Source organism: Sminthopsis crassicaudata, chromosome 2, assembly GCF_048593235.1.
Source record: "Sminthopsis crassicaudata isolate SCR6 chromosome 2, ASM4859323v1, whole genome shotgun sequence".
In the NCBI taxonomy this organism is placed as follows: Eukaryota; Metazoa; Chordata; class Mammalia; order Dasyuromorphia; family Dasyuridae; genus Sminthopsis; species Sminthopsis crassicaudata.
Window position 1 is genome coordinate 253,414,630 of NC_133618.1, and position 27,968 is coordinate 253,442,597.

Below are 27,968 nucleotides of genomic sequence, written 5' to 3' on the forward strand. Positions count from 1 at the left end.
GGCAAAGCCAAAACCAACAATATGAATACTTTTTTTTTTTTTTGTGGAACCTTGCTCTTTTAACATGATATTAAACAAAAAATTATTCACAATTTAAGGAAATGGAAAATGTTTGTTTTTGGCAGATTTGGAGAAAAATTTCAATTGATATATTAGTTTGTAGAAGACATTTACTAGCAATATTAGTATTATCATACACCTCCCCAGACTACTGGTCCTGATTCCAAACCAGCCTTCAATAATCAGTTAAGGAGGCAATTCCTATGAAGAAGCCAGTCACTTTTAATGTCACCTGCAGAACAGGAAAGCCAACACAGATAAATCATCTTGAGAAAGAAGGCAAATTCCAGGCATAAAACCACCACTACCACCACCATGGGCACCTTCCTCTTAGACCCAAATAGACAAAATCCAGGATCTTGAACCCAAGAACCTTGAGAAGAGGAATGCTTCTAGTTCAGTGCCCCAAGCCCCTTTCCCACAAAAACAGCCCCTGTGCAGATGGAACTTGGCCACGGCAGCTACAGTTACCAAAGACCCAGAAAGTTAAAGATCTTATAACCAAAATCCTTGGCATTGTCAAATTGCTCAACATCAAAACCAGATATGATTCATCAGTGGAAGTGCATATTAGAGGTACTACCACTTGATTTGCTTCTGCACATTTGCCTTTTGATCTGACTTGTAGCTGAAATCTTCCATGTGTGGAGTTTCCCATTAGATAGTTGAGAGCAGGGACTAACTTCCTTTTCTATTTGTAACTCCAGGGTTTAGCAGTGCTTTGCACAAACAAAGCATTTGATATTTCATTCAAAATCACTGGAAGTAAGCAAAAATTCACTTGAAGCATACTGCAGGGGAAAAAAGGAATATATCAATTATTTTACGTACTAAAGCATATTACTAATTTGACAGATTCTTTTGTTCACATGTGGTGGTTTTATTTCATCTCTCATCTAAAAATGTTATTTCTGTTGAAGGACTTATCCTTTCAAGTTACCCACATTCGGGTCTTGTCACCTTTCACCTGAATAATTCCAAAAGCCAACTTTCTGACTCATTTCACACCAATAATCCTCTATATAGATACAAAAGTCATTCCTAAAATGCAAGTATGACTGTCACCCACTATTCAAACTCCAATAATCTTCGTTGATAAGAGTACGGGTTTATTGTGTGCTAGGCACTAGATGCTAAGTACTAGAAAGGCAAAAACAATTTTGTCCTCTACTCCAAGGATAAATATTTTAAAAAGTTGACTATTTGGATGCATAGTAAAAATTATGAATTCCATGGAGCACTTTATTAGGACTTTCTTTCAAAAGTTTAAATACACAGAATAATCAAAAGAAAGCACATTAATTTCTCTGAAGAACTCATGCATTATAACTAGTTAACATATTTTCTTAAGATCATTATCCAGGAAAAAGTATTGATGGAGAATTAAGGATCACTGAAATATAAAGGAATATTTCTTGAAATAATGATATCACTAATTAGCTCTGGGATTTGAATTGTAAAATATTGCCCTATTCAAGGGGAAAAAGAAAATGAAATGACATCAAACTTGCTAAATAGGTATTGTTTATTAAGGCTTGTATTCTCCTAGAGGAAAAAAGTTAATCTGATGTCCATTACTCCATACAGGCAGTAATAGTTTAGAGACAAGTTATATGGTCTAAATACAAGTCTAAATCATACAGTTTAAACTTTAACTTAGAGGATCTTTTGGAGTAAATATTTTCAGAAGATATTTGCTTTCTAAGGTAGTAAAGATCCTCTACAATAAACACGTGCAGTGGGCTAAAGCAACAGGCATGAGCATCATTTTCATGCTTAATTCCAATTCCATTTGGTGGATAGTTCTTCAATGGTTCCCTCATTCCACAAAAACATGACAGCAAATTGAGTTTTTAAAAGTTTTTCTTTTACTCATCCAACAGAAAGAAAATTAGACATATACACTGTCAATTTTAAACATTTGAGGCATAATCCATCATACTTTCCATTCTATTAGTTCCTACGTTAAAGCTCAGCATTATTGGTATAAAAACTTAAAATGGCATTAGGATTTTCGAGTAAGGAATAAGGGGAAAAATTTTTAAATGTCTGCAATAAACTAAGAATACCTGAAAGCTGGACCAGGTTTAAAACACATTTTTAAAAACCCTGCAGGTTGATAGCATCACATCATTATATTAAGCTATATATAAACAATAAAGCAATTATGGCTGAGAGAAAGTAATATTCTCTGCAGGATATGGTATAACAAATGCACTCAAAAAGCTCTGGTTAACAGAACCTGAAAGGGATTCTTTTGTGTTAAAGAAATCTAAACCGTTTCCCATAGCATGTGAAAACTTAAAATTTAATTTTCCCCCATTAAGTAGAAAAATCAAACTGACAATCCTGACTTTTTAGAAGTATAATCACAGACAAAATAAATGGCATAACATCTGCACAAGTGATCTGATTTACCTTTTGATTTCAGTATTTTTAAGAGAAAGTATTTTAATAGAATGTTTTACATGACAAAACAACGCATAGTTTCTTGTCTGTCATAAAACTGTAAAAGGGGAGAGTATACGAAGGCTCATATTTATAGACATATAAAATTACTGTAAATATAAGAAAAGGAACATAATTTTTGCCAAAACTAAAAAAAAAAAAAAAAAAAAAAAAAAATCTTTGGGAAGCATTAGGCCCATCTTTTTTTTTTTTTTTTTGTTTTGCAAAGGATGTTTGTCTAATAGTTCATTAGGTCAGTCTGATTATTAATGGCTGACTTAGAAAAATACAACTTTATTAATGGGATCTAAGAGCATTTTACATAGAAAAAATACAAATTAATGCAAATTCATCTGGGCAAAAAAAAAAAAAAAAAAAAAAAAAAAAAAAAAGCTACAAAGTAATTAAAGATGCAACAACTTAATTTCCCCTGCATGAGAAGATGCACTGGAGCTGAAAGCTTTAGTCAATCCTGATGCCTAGATTCAGCACCAGCATGTTTTAGTTGTTTTTCGTTGCTGAGTTTGTGAACAGTTCTAGTTTATCTTTATTCTTATTGTTTGTTTCGATTCTGTCGTTCCTATAAAAAAGAAAATAAATGAAGGTTAAACACATTATATATTATTTACATATACTTTATAGGTCTTTTAAAAAGGTAAAAGATAAAGTTCACCCATCATGACAAAATTTACCTACCATATTATCAAAGTTTTTACCCAATGCATGCCTAAAATTACAGATTCTCAATGTATCAAGCTATAAAACTGCATTTAAAGCCAAGTTAAAAGTAGCGATATTGGTCAAATCAGATTAGTTTTTCAGTTAAACAAACTGTTTCCTTTTAGTTTGCTCCCATCAAAAGCTCTTTCTATAAGCAGAAATATGTAATATTTCCAGTTAAAATAGTTATTTACTTAAATAATCAAGCTTTTAACCTGAATTATCTGATTAAATGAGTGGCATTTTGCATGGGAAAAACACTAAGATTATTTGTACCCATAAGAGCTGCTAATGCTGCAGAGAAATTAACATTTCCATTCAACATATATCCACTCTCACTTTATTCAGTTTACTTCCATTATAAAGAGAATGCCAATTTACATTCTCTTTGAACAGGGACAATTTTATTGTCAAAGTATAACGAGTGAGTTTTGGGGTAGTCTAGAAACAATCTTAATTTTTGCTTAGCATGTTCTGCACAGAATTAAGCAAATGAATAAAAATTCAATTCCAAAAATAAATTTATGAATACTCAGAAAAAATATTTCTTGCACACTTCCATTTCCAAGAATGAAATTGCTAATCATGATATGTAAAGCATATGCTAACAGAAAAAAATCTTAAATTTTAATTTCTATGTACCTAAAATATACAAAAACCCCCAAACAGCTTGTTAAAATCTAATTTAAACAACACACAAGTCTTCTGTTAATTTCAATTATTTAATTGAAAATATTCTTTATTCTGCCTTATCTGGAATTTATTATACTGGGATAAAGTAATAGCTCACATATGTACGAAGGTTTTAATTTCCTCTAATTTCACCTCTTAAAAAAAAAAAATGAAAAAAATTAACCAAGTCTAGATGATGAGAGCAAAATAATTATGTTTTACTTACTGCTACATTTCTCTGAGAAATAAAGTCATTTCCTCTTATAAAACCAATGGCTCCTTTCAAAGCAAACAATTCCTTTTTTCTCCCTTCCATTATTAATAACCTCCATGTTGACAATGTATAGCTTTTCCTTTTTGTTACATAATGCCCCATTCAAATTTTATGATTTTTAATATCTCATATTCATTTAACACAAATAATCATCACAAAATCATTATTGCAATAAGCAGTTAAGTTTCATCTCCTCTTTATAAATAGAAGTTAACAAAAGAAGATAGTTTGTTCAACCTTACTTTGTTAAATATTCAACAATGAACTCATCAACTGCTTACTCTTAATTTACTTTCTCTTGCCCTTGCCTTTATACAGTTTTCAGTCAAAAAGTTGTTATCCTGAGATTAGTCTTTTTATTTATATGAAGATGATCCCATCTGCTCTGGATTGGTTTATGTCAACATGTGAATGACGAATTTTTGGTTCAGTTTTATATTGAGCTGAACACTCAAGTTTTCAATAACCTAAATCCAATATGATTGAAGATAATCCAAGAGACACGATGTTTTTTCAGGTAAGTAACTGTTTGTTAAATTTAGAACCTGGTGGCTTTACTAAGGATTTAAACATAATTTCAAAGTTGAATTTCTTCGATTTACAGCATTAGAGCTGAATGCTTCATATAATTTTAGAGTAACCTTAAATTTATGTTCACTATGTAATTTATGAACTGTGTCCTTCAAACACTCAAAACTGAAATTTTTGAAACTTTTAAATCATTATTAGAAGGCACAAAATTAATTTTAAAGCAAAACCAAAACTCAAGTACATGGGGTACTTCCAAATACCATTTGAATGCAGTGGGTAAAATTAAATAAAAATTCTACCAAAATTTTAAAACCACAATGAGAATTAATTTTCCTTGCTTCAATTATTTCACTTCTGCTTACTCCACATTTAAGAATGTATTTGAATGAATTTACTAGAAATTCAGTGATAAAATTTTAGAAAACCAAACCAAATTTAAATCCAACATAAAAATGTCAAACTCAGTTCTAAATGAAATCTTTAAACTGATTATGTTATCTAAAATATACATATAGTGCCTTAATTTCCAACATACATTCTAAAAAGTTCAAAAGATATTTATATCATGTGGTAAAATTGCTGAATGTTTCTGAGATGAAAAACCCTGATTTAAGCTTTCTGAGAATATTAACAAGCAGTTTTTGAAAAATAAGCTTATTAGGTAATTCTTATTTATCTGTTCTAACAGGGCAGTGGAACCGATAATTTGAGGGGGAGAGTATGATTAGATTTACCTTACTGATTGTGCTTAATTAGGATAATATCAAAATTAGTTTGCATTCTGTGACACACTGAAGCAACTAGAAGTACAAGGTATTGCTAACTTCTGCAGTAAAGGAGACAGTTTATTAAAATAAATAATAAAGGCTGACCTAAATTTTCAGGTTTAACAAAAGTAAGTGTAAATCATGAGGAAATAATTGAACTTCTCTGAGACTTTAAGCTTTGTAAACATTAAAAAACTACATAAATACATACTATTTTCATATCAAGCATACATATGTAACATATGCATGTACTTCTGTGTGTGCGTGTATAGTACCTTTTCACCTGAAAAGCTACAAGAATTAAAAAAAAAAAATTACACAATTTCATCAGATTTCACATCTTCAGGTTAGAAAAGGTAAGAGTATTAGCAGAGCCATTTAACAGAAATAAACTAAGATGTAGCTTTTAAATGACTTGGCCAAGGTCACACACGGATGAAATGATTTTTGACTTGTAGTCTACATAAAGTCTCTCCCAGCTTCCATTTTTTTTTAAAATAAAATTATGAGAGCTCTTTTCCTTCAATTAAAAAATTATAATAAAGTCTCCCGATTTGAGTATCATATAGCACCAATAATAACCATCTTTTTGAGCTACAGTTGTTAGCTATTAAGAGTTGAAAGGGACTATATAGGCTAAGTTCCACCCTTTCAAACTACACTTTATTTCAAATGGAATAGTGATATGGAAGCTACTAAATGGATTTCATTTTAAAAAAACTGTCCTTTTCATATTATTTCTTTACTATAAACACAAATACCTTGCAAGTACTCAACAACTCAGATATAAAAAAAAAAAAAAAAAGGAAACTATCAATTTTATTTAACTTGTATATATGTTTTTCTTAAAATAAAAATTTAAAAATGTGTTATCCTTGATGTCAGGGATAGCTTGATCTAATAGGACTTCCTTTAGTAGACTGCCCATACCTGAAAAATTAAGCCTGAAGATTGGAGACAATCACACATGAATGACTATACTACATCACCAGCATGTCACTTTGCTTGCTCATGGACCCCAGCTTTGATCATCCATGCAGTCTTATCCTAAAAATTATTCAAACATATTAAAGCTATTTTGCATAGCACAATCATTTTAGTCATTTAATCCCATGTTTCCCTTATAACAATGGAAATGAATTAGATTAAAAAGTAGATGAACAAATGAGAACTCTTAATTGATGAATGGAGAAGTGTTTAAAAAAAAAAATTAACTATTATTCAAATTAGAACAATAGAAAAAATAAAGGCCACACAAGGAAATAAAAATTCCCATTCAAATTTACATTCCATTCCAAAATTTTGCAAGGAAAAAAAAAAAAAGAAATATTTAAAATAAATATGATTAGCCAAGGAATGGAGAAATGAGAGCGATCTGTTACTCATGAGCAAGTCTACTTATGGCATTAAATAGTAAAATAGTCCAGTTCAAATTCTGTTTTAAAATCTTCATCTGCTTTGACATGGATCAAAAAAAAAAAAAAAAAAAAAAAAGGCACTATCTCCCCACATATACTTATATTCAAGCCCAAGAAAACCTCAAATTTATAATCAAAATGCTTAAAAAGCAAAGTACATTATCATTTTTCTCAACATTCGAAATAAAATGGCTAAAAATCCAAACTGAAATAACTTAGTTTTATAAATTACTGTCTTGTGAAAATGTCTAGCAAATTCCTAGGAGGCAGTTCTCCATAAAACTTAAGCTACCACATGATTTTTTTTTTCCCTATTTGTACTTTTGTACTAGAAGAGTAATAGGTCAACTACTGGATTTCTATGATTATTAAACCAAAGAGAACCATCAACTCTAAGTTTGCCATTACAATATCTAACATTTCCTTGACTTTTCTATTTTCATGACTTGTATTTTAATACTTCAAAGATCTGTAATTTCATCAGTGTGGAAATGCTCTCCACTGATGCAGATCACAACCACTCTAAAACTTCAATGGTGTCGAGTTGCTGTGGCAGTAAAAAAAAAAAAAAAAAAAAAAAAAAAAATTCCACCTGTGGCCAACCTGGTAATTTTCAAGATTATAGTGCTCAAATCTGAATTACTCATACCAACAATTACATTATAATTTCCATTTCTATCCTTCTCCCCGCTTTAGACGGCATATTTATATCTTTTCTGAAAACTAAGAAATTAAATACAAATTTACCTTGCGTACTACTTCTTCTTCTTCTTGGCGCTTTTCATAATGAGAAAAATCATCAAAGATGGAGGTTGTGTGCTTGTAAGTGGAAATAATTTTAAGCACTTGTTTAGCTTTTTCTAAGGGTACCTCCTGTGTGTCACGGGAGTTTGTAACTGGTTTGTTGTCATTATTCTCCAGTCTGATGTGTCGAAGTTGGTTGTTGGGCACATCCTTGACAAAGATCCACTTGACATCAAATTTCCCCTTCCATTTGTCCTGAGACCAGACACCAGCACTAGTGCCATAGTCTACAGGTGACTTCATCTCTGCTACTCCACAAAAATGTCCACTACCATTGACACTGAAGAGCAAATAAACAGGACCCTTACTGTTCATAGAGCGAAAAGCACTGTCCAAACGTTTGTTTCCATGTTCTGTGCTACACCAAATGGAGTATTTAATGGAACGGTGAATATCATCCTCAGAATAGCTCTTTATTATGAACACACGTCCATTTTTAAGGTTCCAATCAAATTCTTTAGGGTTATAACTATGGGCAGCTTTCAGTTTTTCAAGGACAGGGTGTGATTCTCCACTTGGAACAGAATTAGTTTGGGCATTTCCAGTAGAGCTGCTATCGCTACTGGTTCCTCCACTTTGTCCAAAAGCTGCATTTCGGTTTCGAGGGGCTACCCAGCGATTTGGGGGTGGTTGCTGAGGGTTCTGATACTGTGTCTGGGCCAAAGGAGGAGGCTGAGTTGGAATAGGCTGAACAATCTGCTGTTGTGGCTGTGGGAGAGACTGAGGTGATGGAATCTGTTGGGGAGCGGGAGCCTTGCTCACAGGCCCTTTATTGTCCCAAGTACCAATGTCCATATTATGTTTTATAGGTGGTGGAGGTAAAGCACCTCCAATTATGGGTCCACTTTTTGCTTTCATTTTAGGTTGTGGTTTTGCAGGTTTGCTGGCAATGGCAGCCCAAGATGTTGGTTTTGAAACTGGTAAGTTTACACTTGATCCACCATTACCAGAAAGAGCACCAGTCATTACAGCACTGTTAACAGATCCTACTGTTTTAACTGCAGATGTTGTCACATCTCCACCAATCTTAAGTCCAACCATTCCCTGCTCAATGCTATTCATTCCAGGTGCTTTGTTTAAAGTGTCATTATGAAATCCTGTCTGTCCATCAACAATAGTACCACCCAAAGAACTGGGTGGGTAACTATAACTGCTTCCATAAGCTGAACTTTGAGTCTGTTGTCCTTGGGATCCACTTGTTCCCCATGCTGAAAATGCAGGGTTTTCTGGGAAAAAGTTAAACCTGTGTTGATAGATATTGTTTCCCAGACCCCCAGGTTGTCCAAAAACAGCATCATGCATGAAATGATGGTCGCCATTACTAAGCTGTCCATAGGTGGTGAGATATGGAATAGGTGGATCACCACCAGTAGACCATGGTGCTTCACTGAGTGAGTAAGGAAATCCAATAGATGGTGGATAGTAACTGGAAAGGTAGGGATCAGTCATTGAGGGATAGCTATTATTCTGTTAAAGAAAATCAAAATTATTTTTAGAGTTAGGTCTGTATTTATAAAAATATAAAGAATTTCTTAAAATTATGAGATTAATTTTCCTTTTTAGAATGCTACACTTCGTTTAAACCACATATCAACTAGAGCTTCATATTGGGTAAGGTTACTAATTTATTATCAAAATAGCTATCAATGGCGTATTAAAAACTAAAGGTTTATTTAAGAATGACAAGATTTTTAAGGCAAATTTGAGAATTCAAACATTTCAGATCAATCTCAAAGTACAAAGCAATTTCATTTATAATTATTTATTTTAAATTAAGTTACAGCTAAGCTATATTAAAAAATAATGCCTTACTTTAAAATTAAATATTTTATTTAGTTCAACCAATTACATCAAAATGTACTTAAAACATACTTCATCTCTACACTAAAATCCTTTTTGCCCTTAACTTTCAAGGATGGAGCCAGGGCTATCTTTTTATAGTCTTTAACAGTGAAATTTACAGAATCCATTACTTCAGATAGGACATACTTAAGTGCAAATAGCTCCAAAAAAGAATGAGTTTCATCCATGATGGATTCCTTAAAATTTATTAACAAAAATTAGAATATTTTGAGGGCATCTTTCTAAGCTAAAATCAACCAGGAAGATGATTATAGTTTTGCATTACTTGACAAAGAATCAAAGTATCAAAGAAATAATATTGGCCTGGAAGGCAACAAATACAGTGGGAAGAACAAAGGGCTTACTTAGATTATTTTGTTTGAGTCCTAGTACTGCAATTTAGTAGTCATATGCCACTATGTACACAGTGCATTGAACACAGTATTGAGCAAACTATGCATAATATAGGTCTATAACATGCAATTTTTTATTATTTTATAAAAGAAACAGGTCAATTCCTATTATGCCAGACCACTAGGCCAAGTTTCTGTGGTCAGCAAACTCTTGTAATCCCTCTTTTTGTTATCACCTCTCCCTTTCCCTCCAAATCTAAGGAAGAGAAAAGACAGCAGATACTCAAATGTTCTACAAAGGCCCATAATATTGATCATACCCATTTTATTAGCTTTCACATATCCAAGTAAATCAACCTTCCAGAATTACTGAATCTGAACATATTTTAAGGATCTGTTTGAAACTTAAGTCTTTCTCAGGCATTATAAAATCTGATGTTATGATCCCATCTCTTCTTCTTATCCCAACCACTATTAATGGCTAATATTTATATAGCACTTTAACTATGTGCCAGGTACTGTGCTAAATGTTACATATTATCTCGTTTGTTTTTCACAACAACCCTGGGAGGTAGATTGTATTATGACCCCCATTTTACAGATGAAGAAAACTAAGGAAAACAGAAGTAAAGTGACTTGCTCAGATTCACTCAGCTAGTAAGTGTGTGTGCTTGAGGTCACATTTGACCTCAGATCTTCTAACTCCAGGTCCAGCACACCTAACATTCTATTCATTGCACCACCTGTCTATCACACCATTTTGGTATTTAATATTTGGTAAACCCTAAGTAATCATATCAGTGGCTTCCATTCTGCCTTCATGCTAGGTTTAGAAATTCTGGCTTATCATACAATGAATGGAAAATACAGTTGTTTTTTTTTTTTTAAATTTATCACAAATGATTACATGTACCATTTTTTCTTAAGAGGTAGGGGATTATCAGACTAAAATCAATATGTTAACTGGGTTTTCTGAATTTAAAAACAATCTTTGTTATAATATAAGGGAGAGAATGGGAGAGGAAGAAGGAGTTAGTATATTTATCCAAATGAATGCAAAAATAAAAATAAGAAGCATCAATAATATTTTTACAATTCTGCTTCAAGACAAACTCTTACTAATTTTCTTTTTCCTAGACATTACTCAACAAGCAAATTGAGATTTTACTTAACAGGAGACCAAGAGTAGACTCATTTATTCTTTATAAGATCCTCCAGTTCCTCCAGACAATCCAAGATAATCAAGTTTTTCCTCTTTCTACTAAAACTACACCCTTTACATTCCTACTGTGATCTGTTCTTTCAAGATTAAGTTCTCTTCCAAATGCCAAATTCACTCCATGATTAAGACACATGTCAATACAATGTACTCTCAGATGCAACTGTAATGATGAATATTCATACACAATTTTGAAATGTAAAGAAAGACAGGATGGCAAAGTAGAATGAACACTGGATCTAAAAGTCAAGGATTTGAGTTTAAATCCTTTCTACTTTAGTACTTGTGTGACCAATGGCAATCATTTTGCTATATGCCCAAGGTTCTTTTCTAGCCAATAAAAAAGGACATGGAATTGATGATCTTGTACATTTCTTTTAATTTTAAATCCCATTTTCCTAACTGGAGGGTCATTTTAAAAACCTGATTAACAGTAATAAACTGTGACCAGCATAGAAGAAGGGACTTGTTTGTAGCAATGGCAAAGACTGAAACTAATCCACAAAATAGTCTTAACAAACTTAGTGAGTGGATTAGAAGCAAAGAAAAGATAGTAACTGAATTTAACAAAACTAAAGTCTCAGAATAATAGCTGCTTGTGACATATATTTAAATCTTGACTGGACTGAACTGCAAATCAAATCCAACTCTATGTGCAAACACCACATATAAACACTATAATGCACCATTACTTTTACCATAACCACTAACTTAATATAGTTGAAATTTCTCTACACTCCGCCACCGCCCCCCCCACTTCTTAAATCACTATCTTTCATCTCTGACAATAGGGATTTAAATAAAAACTCTTTATGTGAAGTTATTTTTTTTTTTATTTATTCCTTCCATCTCTCTACCTCATAGAAATTTTATTAAGTCCATGTGCCCATCTTTTAGAATCTAAACTCCACTAACCATTGTTAGGCTGGAGAAGCCATTTAGGGCTTCTTCCAGACAAAATTCCTTAACTGTCTTTATAACATTATAAATCATTACTGAACTTCATCTTTGTTACTTTTGAACTCCTAACAAAGATCTTTCTTTGCTCAATCAAAGTCCACAGATCAAAAATTAATTTCAAGAATACTAAATAGGGTTAAGGTTAGTAGCCAACATCTTAAAGACAGCCAAATGTGGATGGATAGATATGCGAGCACACACAACACACACACAAACACATGTAAACAAGCTTAAGTAGAATGTTAACTATCCTCTTCTCTCTCTTCACACATACACTATCTTATTATGGATCTTTATCATCCATTGCATGGACAAAGGCATTAATTAGTCTCTCTGCCTTAAGTTTTCCCCCACTTATAATCCATCATCTACAATTGGCAATTGAAGTGAATGTCCTAAAATTCAACCCTTACCACATAATTCTTCTAACCCAGTAAAATTTAATGCCTCCATGTTGTCACTAGGATTAAATATAACTTCCTCTATTTAGATTTTAAAATCTTTCACAACCTGACCCTAAACTACCCTACTAAAGTTTATTACATGGCTTTCCTATTGTCAGCCAAATTGGCTTTCTTACTATTCCTTGTACAACATATTCCATTGCCTATTTCTTTTTGCCTTTGCACTGGATGTCTGCCACATTTGGAATGCACATTCTCATCTTAGTTCCATCTCTTAGTAGCCCTTGTTTCTTTCAAAACTACTCAAGATGACACTTTCTACCCACAAATTTTCCAGAACTACTGTGATCTCCCCCCCATTTATCTTGTATTTATTCTACATACAATTTTCCTATACAAAAAGCAGCCTCTAAAGCAATACAGGTAATGTTTCCACTTTTGAGTAAATCAAAAACACAAATCAAGTGGAGTGATTATAAAATAAGTCCTCTTCCACAAAGATTACTCTGAAAATTTAAGTACTAAAATTTCCTAACATATAAATTCCCTTCTAAAGATTCAGTTTATATGACAGTTATCTTTTAATGACTCAGACTATCTTCTGAACTAGACTAATCTCCTAATGGGCAGGCACTGTCTACTTCTTTCTAATCTCCACATATAGAATGCTTCTTGATGGAGAAGAGGAAAAGATAAGATTCCATTTACATATTTTTCTTCTTTATCTTTTGTACATGTATTTACAATATTGAAGAAAGTTGAGATGCAGTTTACTGAAAAGTGCTGCAAACAAACAAAAAAAAAATCATAGATCTAAAAATGGAAGCGATTTTAGAGGTAATCTATTTTAACACACTCATTTTTTCAGATGAGGAAAGTGAAATCCAGAGAAGTCAAATAGCTTAATGAAAGCAAAACATGTTGGCTGGGCAATTGGGGTGAAGTGGCTTGCCCTGAGGGGTTCACAAAGCTACACAGTGTTAAGTGTTTGAAGTTAGATTTGAACTCAAGTCCTCCTGACTCCAGGGTTTATACTCTACACACTGTACCATCTAGCTAACCTATGACTTTTCCACAAGAGGTTGTCTCATCAGTCCTTAAATCAGCCCCTCTGCAAAAAAATTACTATTTTCCTGTCCTTATATTTAGGAGATCTTACTTCTGTCTTCAGCAAGAAGCTCAAAAACAAATAGAGATAATGAAGAAAAAAAAAAAAAAAAAAAAAAAGCAAACCTTCTTTTCCTTCATTCACTCACCATATCTCTTGATGAACAGACAGACACACAATTTCCAGCTCTATATACCACCTCCCTTTACACATATATCAACTTACTCATTGGTTTCCAGGCTAGTGTGGGTCAATCAGCAAAATAACATACAAAACACATTATAAGAACCAATCTTGTGGTTCATTAATGTACATACTTACAAACTCAAACATTCTTATTCTGTGCTCATACATAGGCGTCTGTGAAGCCTCCTTTCCTTTCCTTTAGTTTACATGTCTGTTGTTCCCTTCCTTGTCTATATATATTTGGCATATAAGTGTACATACACAGCACACACAAAATCATCTATAAGGTTTCTTCTGGATCAAAAATTTCTATAATTCTATCCCAAAATTAAAACTGTTCAACTTTTATTTTTTCATATAACAAATTAGCTCTGTATTTCCTCAATGCATTAGTTTTTCTTTCTCTTCTTTCTTTCTTTTTTTTTTTTGGTTGGGCAATTGGGATTAAGTGATTTGCCCAGGGTCATATAACTAGGAAGTGTTAAGTGTCTGAGACCAGATCTGAACTTGTCCTCCTGACTTCAGGGCTGGTGCTCTATCCACTGCACCATCTAGCTGCCCTTCCTCAATGCATTAATTATAAATTTATTTCAATTTTAATAATAAGAGTCCCTTAGAAGTACTACATAGGAGTGCCTTATTATGACATGAAGGCAACTCTGAATTCTCAAAGGTATGGCACTGATGCACAAGTCATAGCAGGTCTAACAAGTAGGGTATCAGGAAAAAAAATTAACATTAAGGATTACCTTTGCTAAGTCAGAGAAGCTGACATCAGAAGAGTGATTGGCTTGGCCACAGTTATTCAAGAGCTTCAATCAGCACGAACACTCACACAAATAAAATTAGAATTTTTTTAAAGAGTAAGGCGTATTTCTACGTAAAAAGCAATTAAGAAAAACAATTCCTGGAGAACATATATTAAGAGTAGTAAGAGTTTAAAGCCAAAACTACAAATTCTTTTGGCTTAAGCATTACCTCCAACAAATAATAGCCGTAGTTATCAGACATTAAAATCCCAGTTTCTAGGATTGAATCAAAGTCTTAAAAATGATCTAGAAGTCTTCCTAAAGAGAGTAATTTCCTGCAAATTAAGACAACTCTGAGATACCACTACACACCTGTCAGATTGGCTAAGATTACAGGAACAAATAATGATGAATGTTGAAGGGGATGTGGGAAAAGTGGGACACTGATGCATTGTTGGTGGAGTTGTGAAAGAATCCAACCATTCTGGAGAGCAATTTGGAACTATGCCCAGAAAGTTATCAAACTATGCATACCCTTTGATCCAGCAGTGGTACTATTAGGTTTATATCCCAAAGAAATACTAAAGATGAGAAAGGGACCTGTATGTGCCAAAATGTTTGTGGCAGCTCTTTTTGTAGTGGCTAGAAACTGGAAGATGAATGGATGTTCATCAATTGGAGAATGGTTGGGCAAATTATGGTATATGAATGTTATGGAATATTATTGTTCTGTAAGAAATGACCAGCAGGATGAATACAGAGAGATTTGGAGAGACTTGCATGAACTGATGCTGAGTGAAATGAGGAGAACCAGAAGATCACTATACACTTCAACAATAATACTGTATGAAGATATATTCTGATGGAAGTGGATATCTTCAACATAAAGAAGATCCAACTCACTTCCAGTTGATCAATGATGGACAGAAACAGCTACACCCAGAGAAGGAACACTGGGAATTGAATGTAAACTATTAGCACTACTGTCTTTCTACCCAGGTTACTTATACCTTCGGAACCCAATTCTTAACGTGCAATAAGAAAATTGGATTTACACACATATATTGTACCTAGGTTATACTGTAACACATTTAATATGTATGGGATTGCCTGTTATCTAGGAGAGGGAGGGGAAAATTTGGAAAAATGAATACAAGGGATAATGTTATAAAAAAAAAAAAAAATTACTCATGCATATGTACTGCCAAAAAAAATTTTTATAATTATAAAATTAAAAAAGAGAGAGAGAGAGAGAGAGAGAGAGAGAGAGAGAGAGAGAGAGAGAGAGAGAGAGAGAGAAATTTCCTCTTTCACATAGAAAATATTAACAGGTTCCTCCCAACAGCAAAGCCAAGTAAATTAAGAACTAAAATAGGGAGTTTCTTCTTTGTAGAAGTTTATAAACTCCTAATAGACAATGGAAATTTAAGTAATCATCAATTAGTATTTTGTTTTACATATATATACATATACACACACATATATATAAAAAATATAGTAAAACAAAATTTACTTTTGTTATTTTAAAAAGAATGGCTTACAAAAAATAGAAATTCAAAAGTTAAAATTAGTTCTAGAACTAAAAGCAGGAAAGGGTGTTTCCACATTCACTGCAAATTTAATCATATAAAAAGGTCATGGAACTTAAATCTTTATTTTCTATATCCTTTTTTTCTGAGAAACAAGACCCAAAATTATATAAAAAATTGTTTCATGAACAATAAAATGACTTAGACATTACAGTGAAATAAAAGAGGGATTCAAGAAAAAGGAAGAACATTATTTAAGAAAGCTTTTAAAATTACACTAGAAAGTATCATGCGTTTGATTACTTTCATAAGTTCCTTAAAAGAAATAGCAAAATCATCAAACATAATGATGAGGTTTTGTTCCCTATAAAATAATTCATGGCCAGGGATTCCAAGGTCAGAGAGTACCTTAAATTCACAGAAAGCTTAAGAAAAAATCCCTATGGGTAGGTATCACATGTCAAGAAAATCATTAAAATTTCTTCATTTGATAGGTAATTTTAAATAATTATTTTTTCTGTTGAGTTTTTATTTATTCTCCAGAATTAGAAAAGTCAATAATAGAATGTGGTTACAGCAGTTTCTGACATATCACATCACAGTTGTTTCTTAACACAATATCCTTTTTGTCTTTGAAAATTTGTGTACCAACAAAAATAATAAAAATTACTGCACATCTGGTTTTAAGCAATTATGTTGTTAATATTAATGTTCACCTATATTATATACTTTAAGATAATTTCGATTTTTGAAAAATTACTATAAGAAATCTAGACCAAAAAATGACCAAGACTAAGCTGTTTAAATCTCTGAAATATTTTAAGTTTCCCAGATAGGTGCTCCAAATGAATTCCCTAGACTTACCAATAAGTAATCCTATTTTTAAAAATATTCTACTAGGGATATAGAAAATAAAATAAAAAATTTATTCTAATAAAGAAACATCTATTTGTCTTTATTCCAAGAAGTTAAATAAAATCCCTAAAGCAATCTTCAGTTAATGTGTTAAAAACTCTACTTTCAGCTATGTATAAACCACCATTGGGAAATTCTCAATCTTAAGATGAAGGACCTCTTCTAATAGCATTAAAAATGGATAAAAATTTATCTACTCACTAAGAAAGGCATTACACAGGTAAGCCTAGAAATTGAATTGTCTTCTAGCTACTTTAATGATAAAAAACCTACTTAATATAATTGTCTCAGATATATCAATTCCAAAATCTGAAACAGTCATCTAATTTTTCTAAACAAAAATTTAGAATAAGCCAAATCTATTTTGATTACATATCAGAATCTTAACTGAAAAATTCACAGGTAAACTCATTACACATATATTTGACAATGCTACCTCAAATCATTATGTTATATGTGGTGTAAACAACTCTTGCCTATAGTCAGGGCCTGGGTTCAAAACCTAATTTTCTGTGACAATGAACAAATCACTTCCTTGCTTTAGGTCTCAGCTTCTTGCACCTATAAAATGCAGGGGTTATATTAGTTGTCTAGTCTAGTACTAAATAATATCCCATCCACAACTAAATCCTATAATTTTTAAACAGCTATACTACTTAACTTCTACCAAATTACCTCTTTAATCCTCATTCCTTTCATTTCTCAACTGCCTGTTTTATACTTAACTTTGAAAAACAGACATGAAGAGATGACTTGTTAAAAGATAAAAGACTTAATATAAATATTAACTTTCTTTATATTCAAATATTAGACATGACATCTTTTCATCCAATTCTAATTACCCTCTGTGTAACCTGAACAAGTCACTTAATCTCTCTAAGCCCCAGTTTCTTTATATGTAAAATGGGGGGAGAAAAAGGAGAATAGAATAGAGTTTAGAATAGATAAAACTTGTCAAGTCCTTTCTAGTTTTAGAGCTATGATCTTAAAAACACAAGGCACAGTAAGTAGTCACCTGTATGATTATATTATCTGGTCATTTTCTTCAAAACATCTAAGAAAGAAAATATTTGAGAAAGCCTGTTCTAAAATGACTTCGTTAAAAACCTTGAACTAAGTAGTAATACAGACAGCTAAGTGGTAAAGTAGATATGTGTCAGGCCTAAAGTCAGAAAAACTTTTGGCCTCAAACACTTACTAGTTATATGATCCTGAACAAGTCACTTAAACCTATTCACCTCATCTGTAAAATAATCTGGGGAAGGAAATAGCAAACCACTCCAGTATCTGCCAAGAAAACCCCAAATCGCACCTCAAAGGATTAGACATAACTGAAAAATAGTAATCACACTTTTTTTAGAAGGAAAATAAAAATTTGGTTCTATTCTTTTTTGTACTTATATGATGAAAGGCAATATATAATCATAAATAGAGAAATAATCTCAAAGTTAGCAAGATCTAAGTCCTACCTCTGAAATATCCTGGCTATGTGACCCTGGGCAAGTCACTATACTTCTCAATGTTCTAGGCAATTCTTCAAGACTAAAAGATGCAGAGAAGGTGTCATCCTGCATTGGTAAAAAGCATCTCTTCACCTGGGAGTTTATCAAACAGATTAAAACACAAGTCTAGTTTCTCTCCTAATCACAATTCTTCTGAGTATTTGAATTCTAAAAATTATTGGAAGTAGATTTTAATCCAGTTCTGGAACCAGGAAATCTGTCAAATTATGAGAATTCAGAATAGGCCAAATCATTAGATAGTCAAAGACTAAAATTTTTTTTTTTTTTGGTAATAAGTTTTTAAAAATTGACAATGTATATATACTTGTACCATTTCAAAAAGTAATCCAAACCAAACGATATTACCAGACATCTATTCTGGCTAGGTTGCAGTTAACTAATCTCTCAACACTGCCTGCAGAATGATAAAATTAGATTTTAAAGCATAACAAAACACATTCAGTTTTAATCACTTATTATTAATGATCATGTTCTGCCATCCCCAAATTCACAACACTTATGTTGTTTCTTACAAGGTTAAAACATTTTCAATAATAGAGAGTGAAATTCTGAACAAAATCTAAAACTTTGTTATTTATTTAAATAAAATTAAATTGCACACAAAAAGCTCACATTTACATAGTATTATAAGGTCTACAAATATCTTTTCTCATAAATGCTATAAAGGAAGTGCTGAACTATTATTTTCATTGTACAGATAAGAAAATGAAGTAATTGTGATTTGCCTAGTCATAGAGCTAATGAGTAGGAAGTAAAAGTGAAAGTGTGGTATACTAAAAAGAATATTCATTAGATGTGGATAATACTTAAGTTCTCAGGTCAGTTCATTGCTACCTATGTAACCCTGAACAAATCTTTTCCCCTTTCTGGACCTTAACATCATCACTGGTAAAATAGAGCTAGAGGGAGTACATTTGAATGTACTATGTGATCCATAGAGCTCCCATGTGATCTAGCATTCCAGCTCTGAATTCTATGATCCTAGTTTCTTATCTATTCAGAACATAAATAAGAACAAGTAAAAAAGTAAAAAGAAGTTTCCATGCAGCTAAAATAAATGTTACTGTTTAACCTATATCAGATTGCTTGCTGTCTTGGGGAGGGAGAAGGTAAGAGAGGAAGGGAGAAAGCTGGAACACAAAGTCTTACACAAATGTTAGAAACTATATGTGTATCTAGAAAAATGAAATATCAATGAGGAAAAAAAAGTTCTTGCTCTATAATTTATTCTATACATAAGAACCCCCTCACTATACACAAAATCTATTTCCTCTAATTTACACACTAAGAACTAACAGAAGCATACTCATAGCAAGAAGTGATTACCGACAACAAAGCAAGAGACAAGAAAAACTGAGATGAAGGACACAAATTGAAAAAAGGAAAAAATAGGAGTCTTGGGCCATTCAACTCAAAAGGACTTCTGGATGTCATCGTATTCATCTACCACAATCCATCTGTTAATCTTCAATATGGCATCTCCAACTATCTTTCAGACATCTCTAATTGGCTGTCAAAAATACCCTAAACCCCACAAGTGCAAAGCAAAATTCATTATCTTTCCTCCTAAGCCTTCATTCTACTTCCCAAATTCCCCACTACTACTGTATATACCTTGTATCTACAAAGCTTATTAGTACAGCACCTGGAACATAGTAGACACTCAATAAAGATTTACTGATTAACTGATATTATGGAAAAGTATAGATAATTAACATGATGATACTTCACTTCAATTCCAGGATCAAGAAAATGGGTGTTGATATACCTTAAGAAGGTAGGGAAAGTATGAAATACCGTTTACATCCTCCTAGGTCCTAGTCCTTTAGGTTTACAACTTAGGAGTCATGCTGGATTCCTCACTACTTCACACCCCCATAACTGAGCTGTTGGTAGGTCTATCAATTTTGCCTTTACAACATGTCTTAAAAAAGCCTTCTTGCCTGCTCTGAAACCACCACCACTCCAATACAGGCCCCTATTACCTCATGCTTAGACGAGGTCAGCCTGTCTCAACTCTCTTCCTATTCTAATTCATCCCTCTATTCAGCACCTAAAGTGCAAATCTGATCAAGTCTCCCCCACCATTCAATAAATTCTAGTGGCTTCCTACTGTCTCTTGAAGCAAATATAGAATGCTATTTGGCATTCAAAGTCCTTTATAACCTAACCCGATTTCCAGTTTCCTTATTCCTTGATCACTATCACTCTGATCCAGAGACACCAGCCTCTTTGCTATTTATCCCACAACTCCAAGCATTTTCACTCACTGTCCCCCCCCATGCCTGGAATACTCACCTTCCTAAACTCCAACTCTTGACTTTTGGGGCTTCCATTAAAGTCCCAACTAAAATTCCAGAATCTAAAGAAAGCCTTTCCCAACCTCTCCTAATTCTAGTGTCTTCCCTGTTAATTATTTCCTATTTGTCTTATATATATTTGTTTGTATTTTGTTTCCTCATTAGATAGTAAGTCTTTTACTTTTGTTGTATCTACAAAGCTTATTAGTAAAGTGCCTGGCACATAGTAGACACTCAATACAGGTTTACTGATTGACTGACATTATGGAACAGTATAGTTAGCTTACATGATAATACTCCACTTCAATCCCAAGATCAAGAAAATGTGTGTTGATATACCCTAAGAAGGTAGGAAAGTATGTAATACCATTTACACCAGCATAGTATCTTATTTACTTTTTTAAAAAACTGGATCTATGGTTTCACTGGTGCAGGAAGCTCCAGGTGAAGAACTTCCTCCACCAATACAGACTGGTACCAGTTTTGCAATTTAGTGTCTTGAAGTTTCCTGCCATAAAGAGAGGTCAATTGACTTGCCCAAGATTACACAGCTAAGAGATAAGACTTGAATCCATGTCTTTGATTCTAAAACCAGTTCTCTAACCCATAACTGTCTTTCTTGTATTAATCACATAGAGTAAACATTTAACAAACATTGTATTAAATAGAAAAAATTTTTCAAAACTTTTTTAAATGTCTGGATCCTCAAAGGGGTAAGCCCTTAGCATGTTGAAAAAATGGCTATCCATAATTCTCTGAGGTTCAGGATAGTTAAGCTATTATTACTAACTATATTTTATTGCATTAAACAAGACAGTAAGAGACCAGAGAGAACAGAATCTTTAAAACTAAAAATTTTAAGTTCATTGAAGACCATTTTGTAAATGATTAATGCCTTATTTTATTCCATTCCAACTCAACTCAACTTTCAACAAAATGAGAAATTTGCCAAAAAACAAAACACCTTGTGTTTTAAAGCACATGATGTTCTATAAAATTTACAAAGGTATGCTTTGTTATTTTGCCTAAATTGTTCAGATTTTATAGTAAACATTAATACATCTGGTCTGGATATTATGAGCAATATACCTAGAATAAAATCCAAGCCATCTTAAGTTATCTAGTTTGGCCAAGATTATTATTTGTCATGATCAAACAAAATCATTATTAAAAAATGGATTAGCATATTAGTATTTGAAAATTTAGGATTGTTTGAAAGGAAAAAAACTATAAAAATAGTAACTACTTATTCCAGAAAAATTAGAATCCAAAACCAAAAAGTAATATCCCAAATAACTGACAAGTATAACAATTTAAGATTTTAAACAGAATTGAAACCATGTAGAATTTATAGATAAAATCAATTGTTTAAAAAAAAAAAAAAAAAGATAAATAAAAAGGCTTTCTGGTTCCAATGCTGTAATTTTGGGCAAGGAAATTAACCTCTCCGTCATAACTTCCTTCATCGTCTAAAAAACTGGTAGATGGGGGAGTCATAGATGGGTATACCAGATGATCTCTGAGATTTCAACCAGTTCTTAGACTGGTGTACAATGATAATATGAATAACTTATATTTATGTATATGGATTGCAAATGAGCATTACCTCCACCATCTCATTTATAGTGGAAAAGGCCCTGGACCTGAATCCTAGATATAATACTAGCTATATAACCATGGGCAAGTCCCTTCACCTCTTTGACCCTGTTGCTTCATCTACAAAATCAAGATCAATAAAAAGAACGCTGCCTACCTCAAAGAGTTGTAGTAAGGAGATGGCTTGGTAAACCTGAAAGTACTATAGAAATATGAATTGTCACTGTAATATTCTATAGTTCTACAAGCATCAAGAATCTAGCATCCTCCATGCAGCCAATAACATTTATAAATATGACTTCCACATCAGTAGGGTATTTGGAAAATGTTCTATTATTGTTCATTTTATTCTATCTCACTAAGAATTTTAAAACTTCAAATAAATTATCCAAAATTGTCATGTTACTAGTCAATGGTACAAAATTTTTTTATATTACCTCAGAACCAATATAGAATTGTGACCAAGGTAGCTATTCCAACTTTTAAAGTAGCCAGTTCAGTTAGTTTTTTAAAACTTTTATTTGCTATATTCAACATACATATAAAAATTCAACTATTCAAACATTTGTAAAGCACTCACTATGTGCAAAACACTGTGCTAAGTGTTCAGAAATCATACTTGAAACGTTTTTGCCCTTGATGAATTTATGATATAATTAGAATTATTAGATATATGTAAAATAACAAATGATAACTTTAATGCCTAAAACAGAGAAAAACATAATGCTATGTAGAGAAATCCAAAACTAAGTAAAACATAATTATGATGGTTAATGAGGATAGACTTTTATTGCAGTCTGAAATGAACCTGAAGCTAAAGAAAATTGGATCTTTCATCACTGAGCTGAGGAAAGATGGTGAAGAAGAAAAGAATGTTGGATCTACACAAAGTGGACAGAACCCAGTTCTACCACCTAGCATTATGTGACCTTGGGAAAAATTACTTAAAACTCCCAGGGCTTCAGTTTCCTCATCATAAAATGAGGGGGTTGGACTAAATTACTTCTGAGGCTCCTCTTTCTGTTCCCAATCAATGATCCTGATTTGAGGCGGTCATCCTGGCTTCTCAAGCAGAGGGCATGGCATGCTAACCCCAGAGGCAGAAGGCTAGATTACTCCCAGTCTGGTTAGCTCTGGAGGAATCAGACTAACCAAGAAACAACAGAGGAATTCTGGATGGCCTGTGCTCATCTCCATGGGGCTTTTCAGCCTACTGGGGCTATTAATAGCTTAGTCCCTGACTTAACACCTGGCAGAGAGCCAGCATCAAGACAGCCAGGGAAAAAAGCCATCAGAAGTGGGTGCTCTGTGGAAGGTCAAAGTATGTGGGGTAGGGACAGGAGCATTCTTCTTAAGTAATTATGTCCCAAGTTTAAAATTTTAAAATAGGGGCTTTTTTTACATTCTTAAACATAGGTCACAGGTCCTTAGATTTTTAGGGTTGCAAAGGACCTCAGAGATCATTTGGTCTAAATCTTTTATTTTACAGATGAAGAAAACAAGGGCCAAGCTTATACAGGATGAAGCAGCAGAGGCAGGATTTGACAAGGCCATTTAATTCAAACCCAGTGCTCTGAAAACTTTTGAAGCTATGCTTGCTCCAGTGGCCAAACACCACATTAAATAACAATTCTCAAAGCCAGTAGCAGACTCCTCTACCTCATCCTTCCATAGGAAGCAGTTCCATCAAAAAGAACCAGAGGACTTTAAAGAGGGAAGGGATCTTAGAAGCCAAACTAGCCCACTCCCCCTTTCTCCCCACCTTCACTATACTGATGAGGAAACCAGGGCTCAAAAATGTTAAGTGATTTATCTAAGGTCATTCAGGTTAAGTGGTGACACTTGAACCAGGTTCTTCTGACTCCAGATCCAGCACTCTAATCCACTTTACCATGTGATTACTTGAAATAAAGACCTTCATCTTCACTGCATTTGTGATATATATATATATATATATATATATATATATATATATATATATTTTTAATAGAGAAGCATATTGTAAGAGTCAAAAGGCTAATTAACCCATTGATTTAAGGTTTTTTCAGGGTTTCTTTCACTTCAAAAGACTTTAGGAAATTTTTAAAAACAGCCCCCAATCATTCAGCAAATAACTTTCGATACAAATGAATTTTTAAAGAACACATTAACAACATACTAACCTGATTTGACTGTCCAGAAAGGTAGGGTTCAAAGTCATTGTCATGTACTGTATCCTTCTGATGCAACGAACCATTTTGTACTAGAATAAGAAGTTGCAAAATATTACACCTTAAAATTTCATCAATAATCACTTTACAACATACAAACTAAAGATGGTTAAGTTCTTTTTCCCATTAATTTCTATTTATAATTCTATGGCTTCCAATATGGAATAACTATTAATATTAGATATAATATTAAAGAACTTTCAATTACCTTAGATAATGTATTTTTATAATTTGAGGAAGAAGTCTAGAAATAAAATATTCAGAACATATATAAAGATAAAGGATATGGTCCAATTATACTGGTCTCCTTGGCAGTTCCTAACACTTAGCTCCATTTCCCATGTCTGGGCTTTTCTAGTTTCTCCTATCCTTGGAATGCTCTTCCACATCTCCACTTTTCAGAATCCTTAGTTTTTTTTAAGCTTCCTCCCCAAAACCACATTTGGCACAGGATTTTTCCCCAATCTACCCCCAATTCCAATAAACCACAAAGTATTTAATTAATGAATGCTCACATGTGCTCAGACTACCTCCTAATATGATCTAAGATAACTTCCAAAATTCGTAATGCATATCTTAGACAACTACAATTATATGACAAAAAATTCTGAAAGTCATATAATTGAGTTCCAATCCCATTTAGGATTCTGATCTGGAAAAGTGAATATACAATGCAAATAATGACATCAGCACAATAAAACTACAGTAAAAACAGACTTATGGGAAAATATGAAGATGTCTTATTGGTTTTATAACTTAAAAAAACCAGATTTCAACTACTCTTAAAAGATTTTAAAAATATAAGATCACACAGAAAACTAAATGTCTTCAGAAAAGCACATATTAAATCAGTGCAGTGACTTTTCAGATGACAATTCTACTGTGGAAATCTGGAATATTCATTTAAAACTATTCTGGGACCATTTAGTCTGGTAGCAACTCTCATACTTCTTTATTAAAAAAAAAAAAAAAGAGGAAGATGATGATGATGATGGGGAAAAACACAGGATCAGGAAAATTTAAACCTTGGTGTTGGTTCAAACTCTTTACAAATGAGGTAACTGAGGCCTAATGACTTGCCCAAGGTCACACAGGGAAAAAGCTCCTATGAAAAGCCACCTCTTCTGACTTTCACTCCATGTTTTTTCCTGTATTCCACAATGCCTTTCATGGGATTATTTGCATTTGGAAACTTATCTTCTTCAACAAGTTAACAATCTCAAGCAGCATGCAACCCAAAACAATCCTTAAAATCTAAAGGAAATAAAAAAGACTGGTTTCTTTAGTAGGTCACTAGGTGTTTTCCATATGGTCTTTATTGCACACATGCTCCTCCTCCGTCCTATACTATTATACAGCCAAATGCAAATTCTCAGAACTTTCCTTACCTTTATTATCTTGTCCTTTTGTTCTCTGTAATGTTATAGCCCAGGAGACCAAACACAGAAAAAACCCAAGAAAAGGAGAAAAAAAGTTACTTGTGGAGGGATCCGTTTAAATCCAGTAAGAAGTTTAAAAGAAAAACCCCAAAGTCATAAACGTCTGGTTTAAAAGAGTGTTTTTGTTGCTTAACAATGGAAAGTACTGTGTTCACTGCTCATCGCAATTATTAATCCAAACCTGTGTTTAGTTTGCGCGCCTCATGGGCGAAATTTCTCTGGACTTGCAGGTCAGACTTACTTTTTTTCTCTTCCTCCCCCCACCCCCCTGAAAGCTTCTCCATAACTGGAGAAGACTGAGAATTATCGAAGGCGGGGAGAACGGGAATGGCAGGAAGATCTCCGAAAAGCAGTCCAGACTCTTGGGGGGGGGGGGGGAGAATGAGGAGCGGAAAGGAGAGGGTAACCACCCAGAGTCGTTCTCCCTCCCCCTCCCCAAATACGCAGTCCGGAGGTGAGGACCCCGGAGTAACCCCAGCCTCCCCCGATGCCCCGGACTCACCTGAGGGTCTACGCTGGTGGCCGACATAATTCATGAACCAGGCCCAGGGGGTGGGGAGGGGAGGGGAGGGGGAGGGGGAGAAGGGAGGGGAAGGGCTCGCCCCGGGTCCCGGAGTGGGGGCGCCGGGGGTCGAGTGGGGCCGGAGCCGGCGCTGTGCGGCTCAGGACGGCGCCGAGGGCCTGGCCCGCCGGGGGGTGCGGGGGTGGCGCCGAGACTCCGGCTCCGGCCCGGGTGGGGTGGGGGGACTCTGTCACTTCCCGCTCCTCGCCGCCCGCCTGCCCACCGACCCCCCACCCTGTCCCACCCACCCTCCGCCCGGGCGGCTTCTTCTCCAGCAGCAGGCGCCCAGAGCTGGGCAAAACAGCAATGGAGGACGAGGAAGAGGAGAAGAAAAGGCTGAGGCGGCAGCGACCGGAGCCTCAAGATGGGGATGGACTGAGGAAGCGCCGACTCCAATGGCGGCAGCGGCGGCGGGGACGAAGCTGTGCGGACGTCAACGCCTGCGCGGGGCAGGCCGGGAAACCATCCGGCCCGGCCGGGAAGGAGGTGGGGGTGGGGGGAAGGAAAGGAGCAAGGAAGAGAACCGACCGGAGGCCCGCTACGTGCCGCGCGCCTGCGCGCTGCCGCCTCTACGGACTGTACTCACTACTTGTAGATTTTTCTCGCGCTTGGCTAGGAAGGAGGGAAATCAGGAAGTCACGCGGGGTTGTATTTGCTGAGCTTGCTACCTGGGTGAGGTGAGCGGAGGTGCCGGCCCCGGCGCCAGAGGTGTCTCCAAGTGCTAGGAGAGCGCTCGCCTCTGACTTGTGACCCGTTCTGGAGAAGCCGGTCCCTGCAAGGTCTCCCAAGGCCAGTCATTTTGCAGAATGGGGAGCCGAGACCCAGGAAAAGTGACTGACCAAGTTCGCGCACCGGCTGATGGTACAGGGCGTCTAGTTTCCACTAGTTATTCAGACGGCCTTTTTTTAATTTTAAGGAGCAGGTGGTTGTGAATTGGATTAAACGAGGCAGAATTGCACAAAACGGTCCGCCCGCTCCCTCGTCCAGTCACCCCAAATCCAGATACTGGTGTTGGCCGGGCTTTAACCCTCCTAGCACCAAAGCGTTGGAGCACACTGTATCTGCCCCAGGCTCCGTGCCGGAGGCCTCCACTGCCTGGGTTTGAGGGGTTACCCTCCACAAGGGAGCCCGTCTGCTTGGCAGGCACAGGGACTCTGAGCGTTACAACCCCCGGACTGGGAGAGCCAGCGGCGCCAGAAGTGCTGATCCCCTGGGTGTCCGCTTGTGCACATCTCCCAAGGTGCTCCGGAGGCCGCAGCAGGCTGCCTTTCTAAGCATTTATGTCCCAGGTGTTGTGCTGACTCAGGGGAATGCAAAGAAAGGCAGAAGCCCTATCCTCCAAGGGCCCTGTAAGGTCGAGGCTAGCTCCCTGGAGGCCT

At 34.8% G+C, this 27,968-nt stretch overlaps 1 protein-coding gene across 12 annotated transcripts; it reads right to left on the reverse strand.

Moving 5' to 3' along the window:
* Positions 1 to 1,567: 1,567 nt before the first annotated feature.
* Positions 1,568 to 27,067, reverse strand: YTHDF1 (YTH N6-methyladenosine RNA binding protein F1). 12 transcript variants are annotated; one of them, XR_012486311.1, is made up of 8 exons: positions 26,838 to 26,923; positions 25,977 to 26,001; positions 24,541 to 24,620; positions 22,536 to 22,580; positions 18,429 to 18,554; positions 7,638 to 9,161; positions 6,403 to 6,519; positions 1,568 to 3,088 (listed from the first exon to the last, which is right to left on the reverse strand). XR_012486311.1 is itself a non-coding variant. In XM_074288819.1 (7 exons), exons 1-7 carry the CDS (start codon positions 26,554 to 26,556, stop codon positions 3,062 to 3,064), a joined length of 1,827 nt encoding a protein of 608 aa, XP_074144920.1. In that variant the 5' UTR covers positions 26,557 to 26,807; the 3' UTR covers positions 1,568 to 3,061. The 12 variants fall into 12 exon arrangements, 3 of the variants coding, with proteins under 3 accessions (XP_074144920.1, XP_074144919.1, XP_074144921.1); XR_012486304.1 differs by lacking the exon at positions 26,838 to 26,923 and adding an exon at positions 26,530 to 26,808 and having other exon boundaries at positions 18,429 to 18,527; XR_012486303.1 differs by lacking the exon at positions 26,838 to 26,923 and adding an exon at positions 26,530 to 26,808.
* Between the last annotated feature and the right edge of the window lie 901 nt (positions 27,068 to 27,968).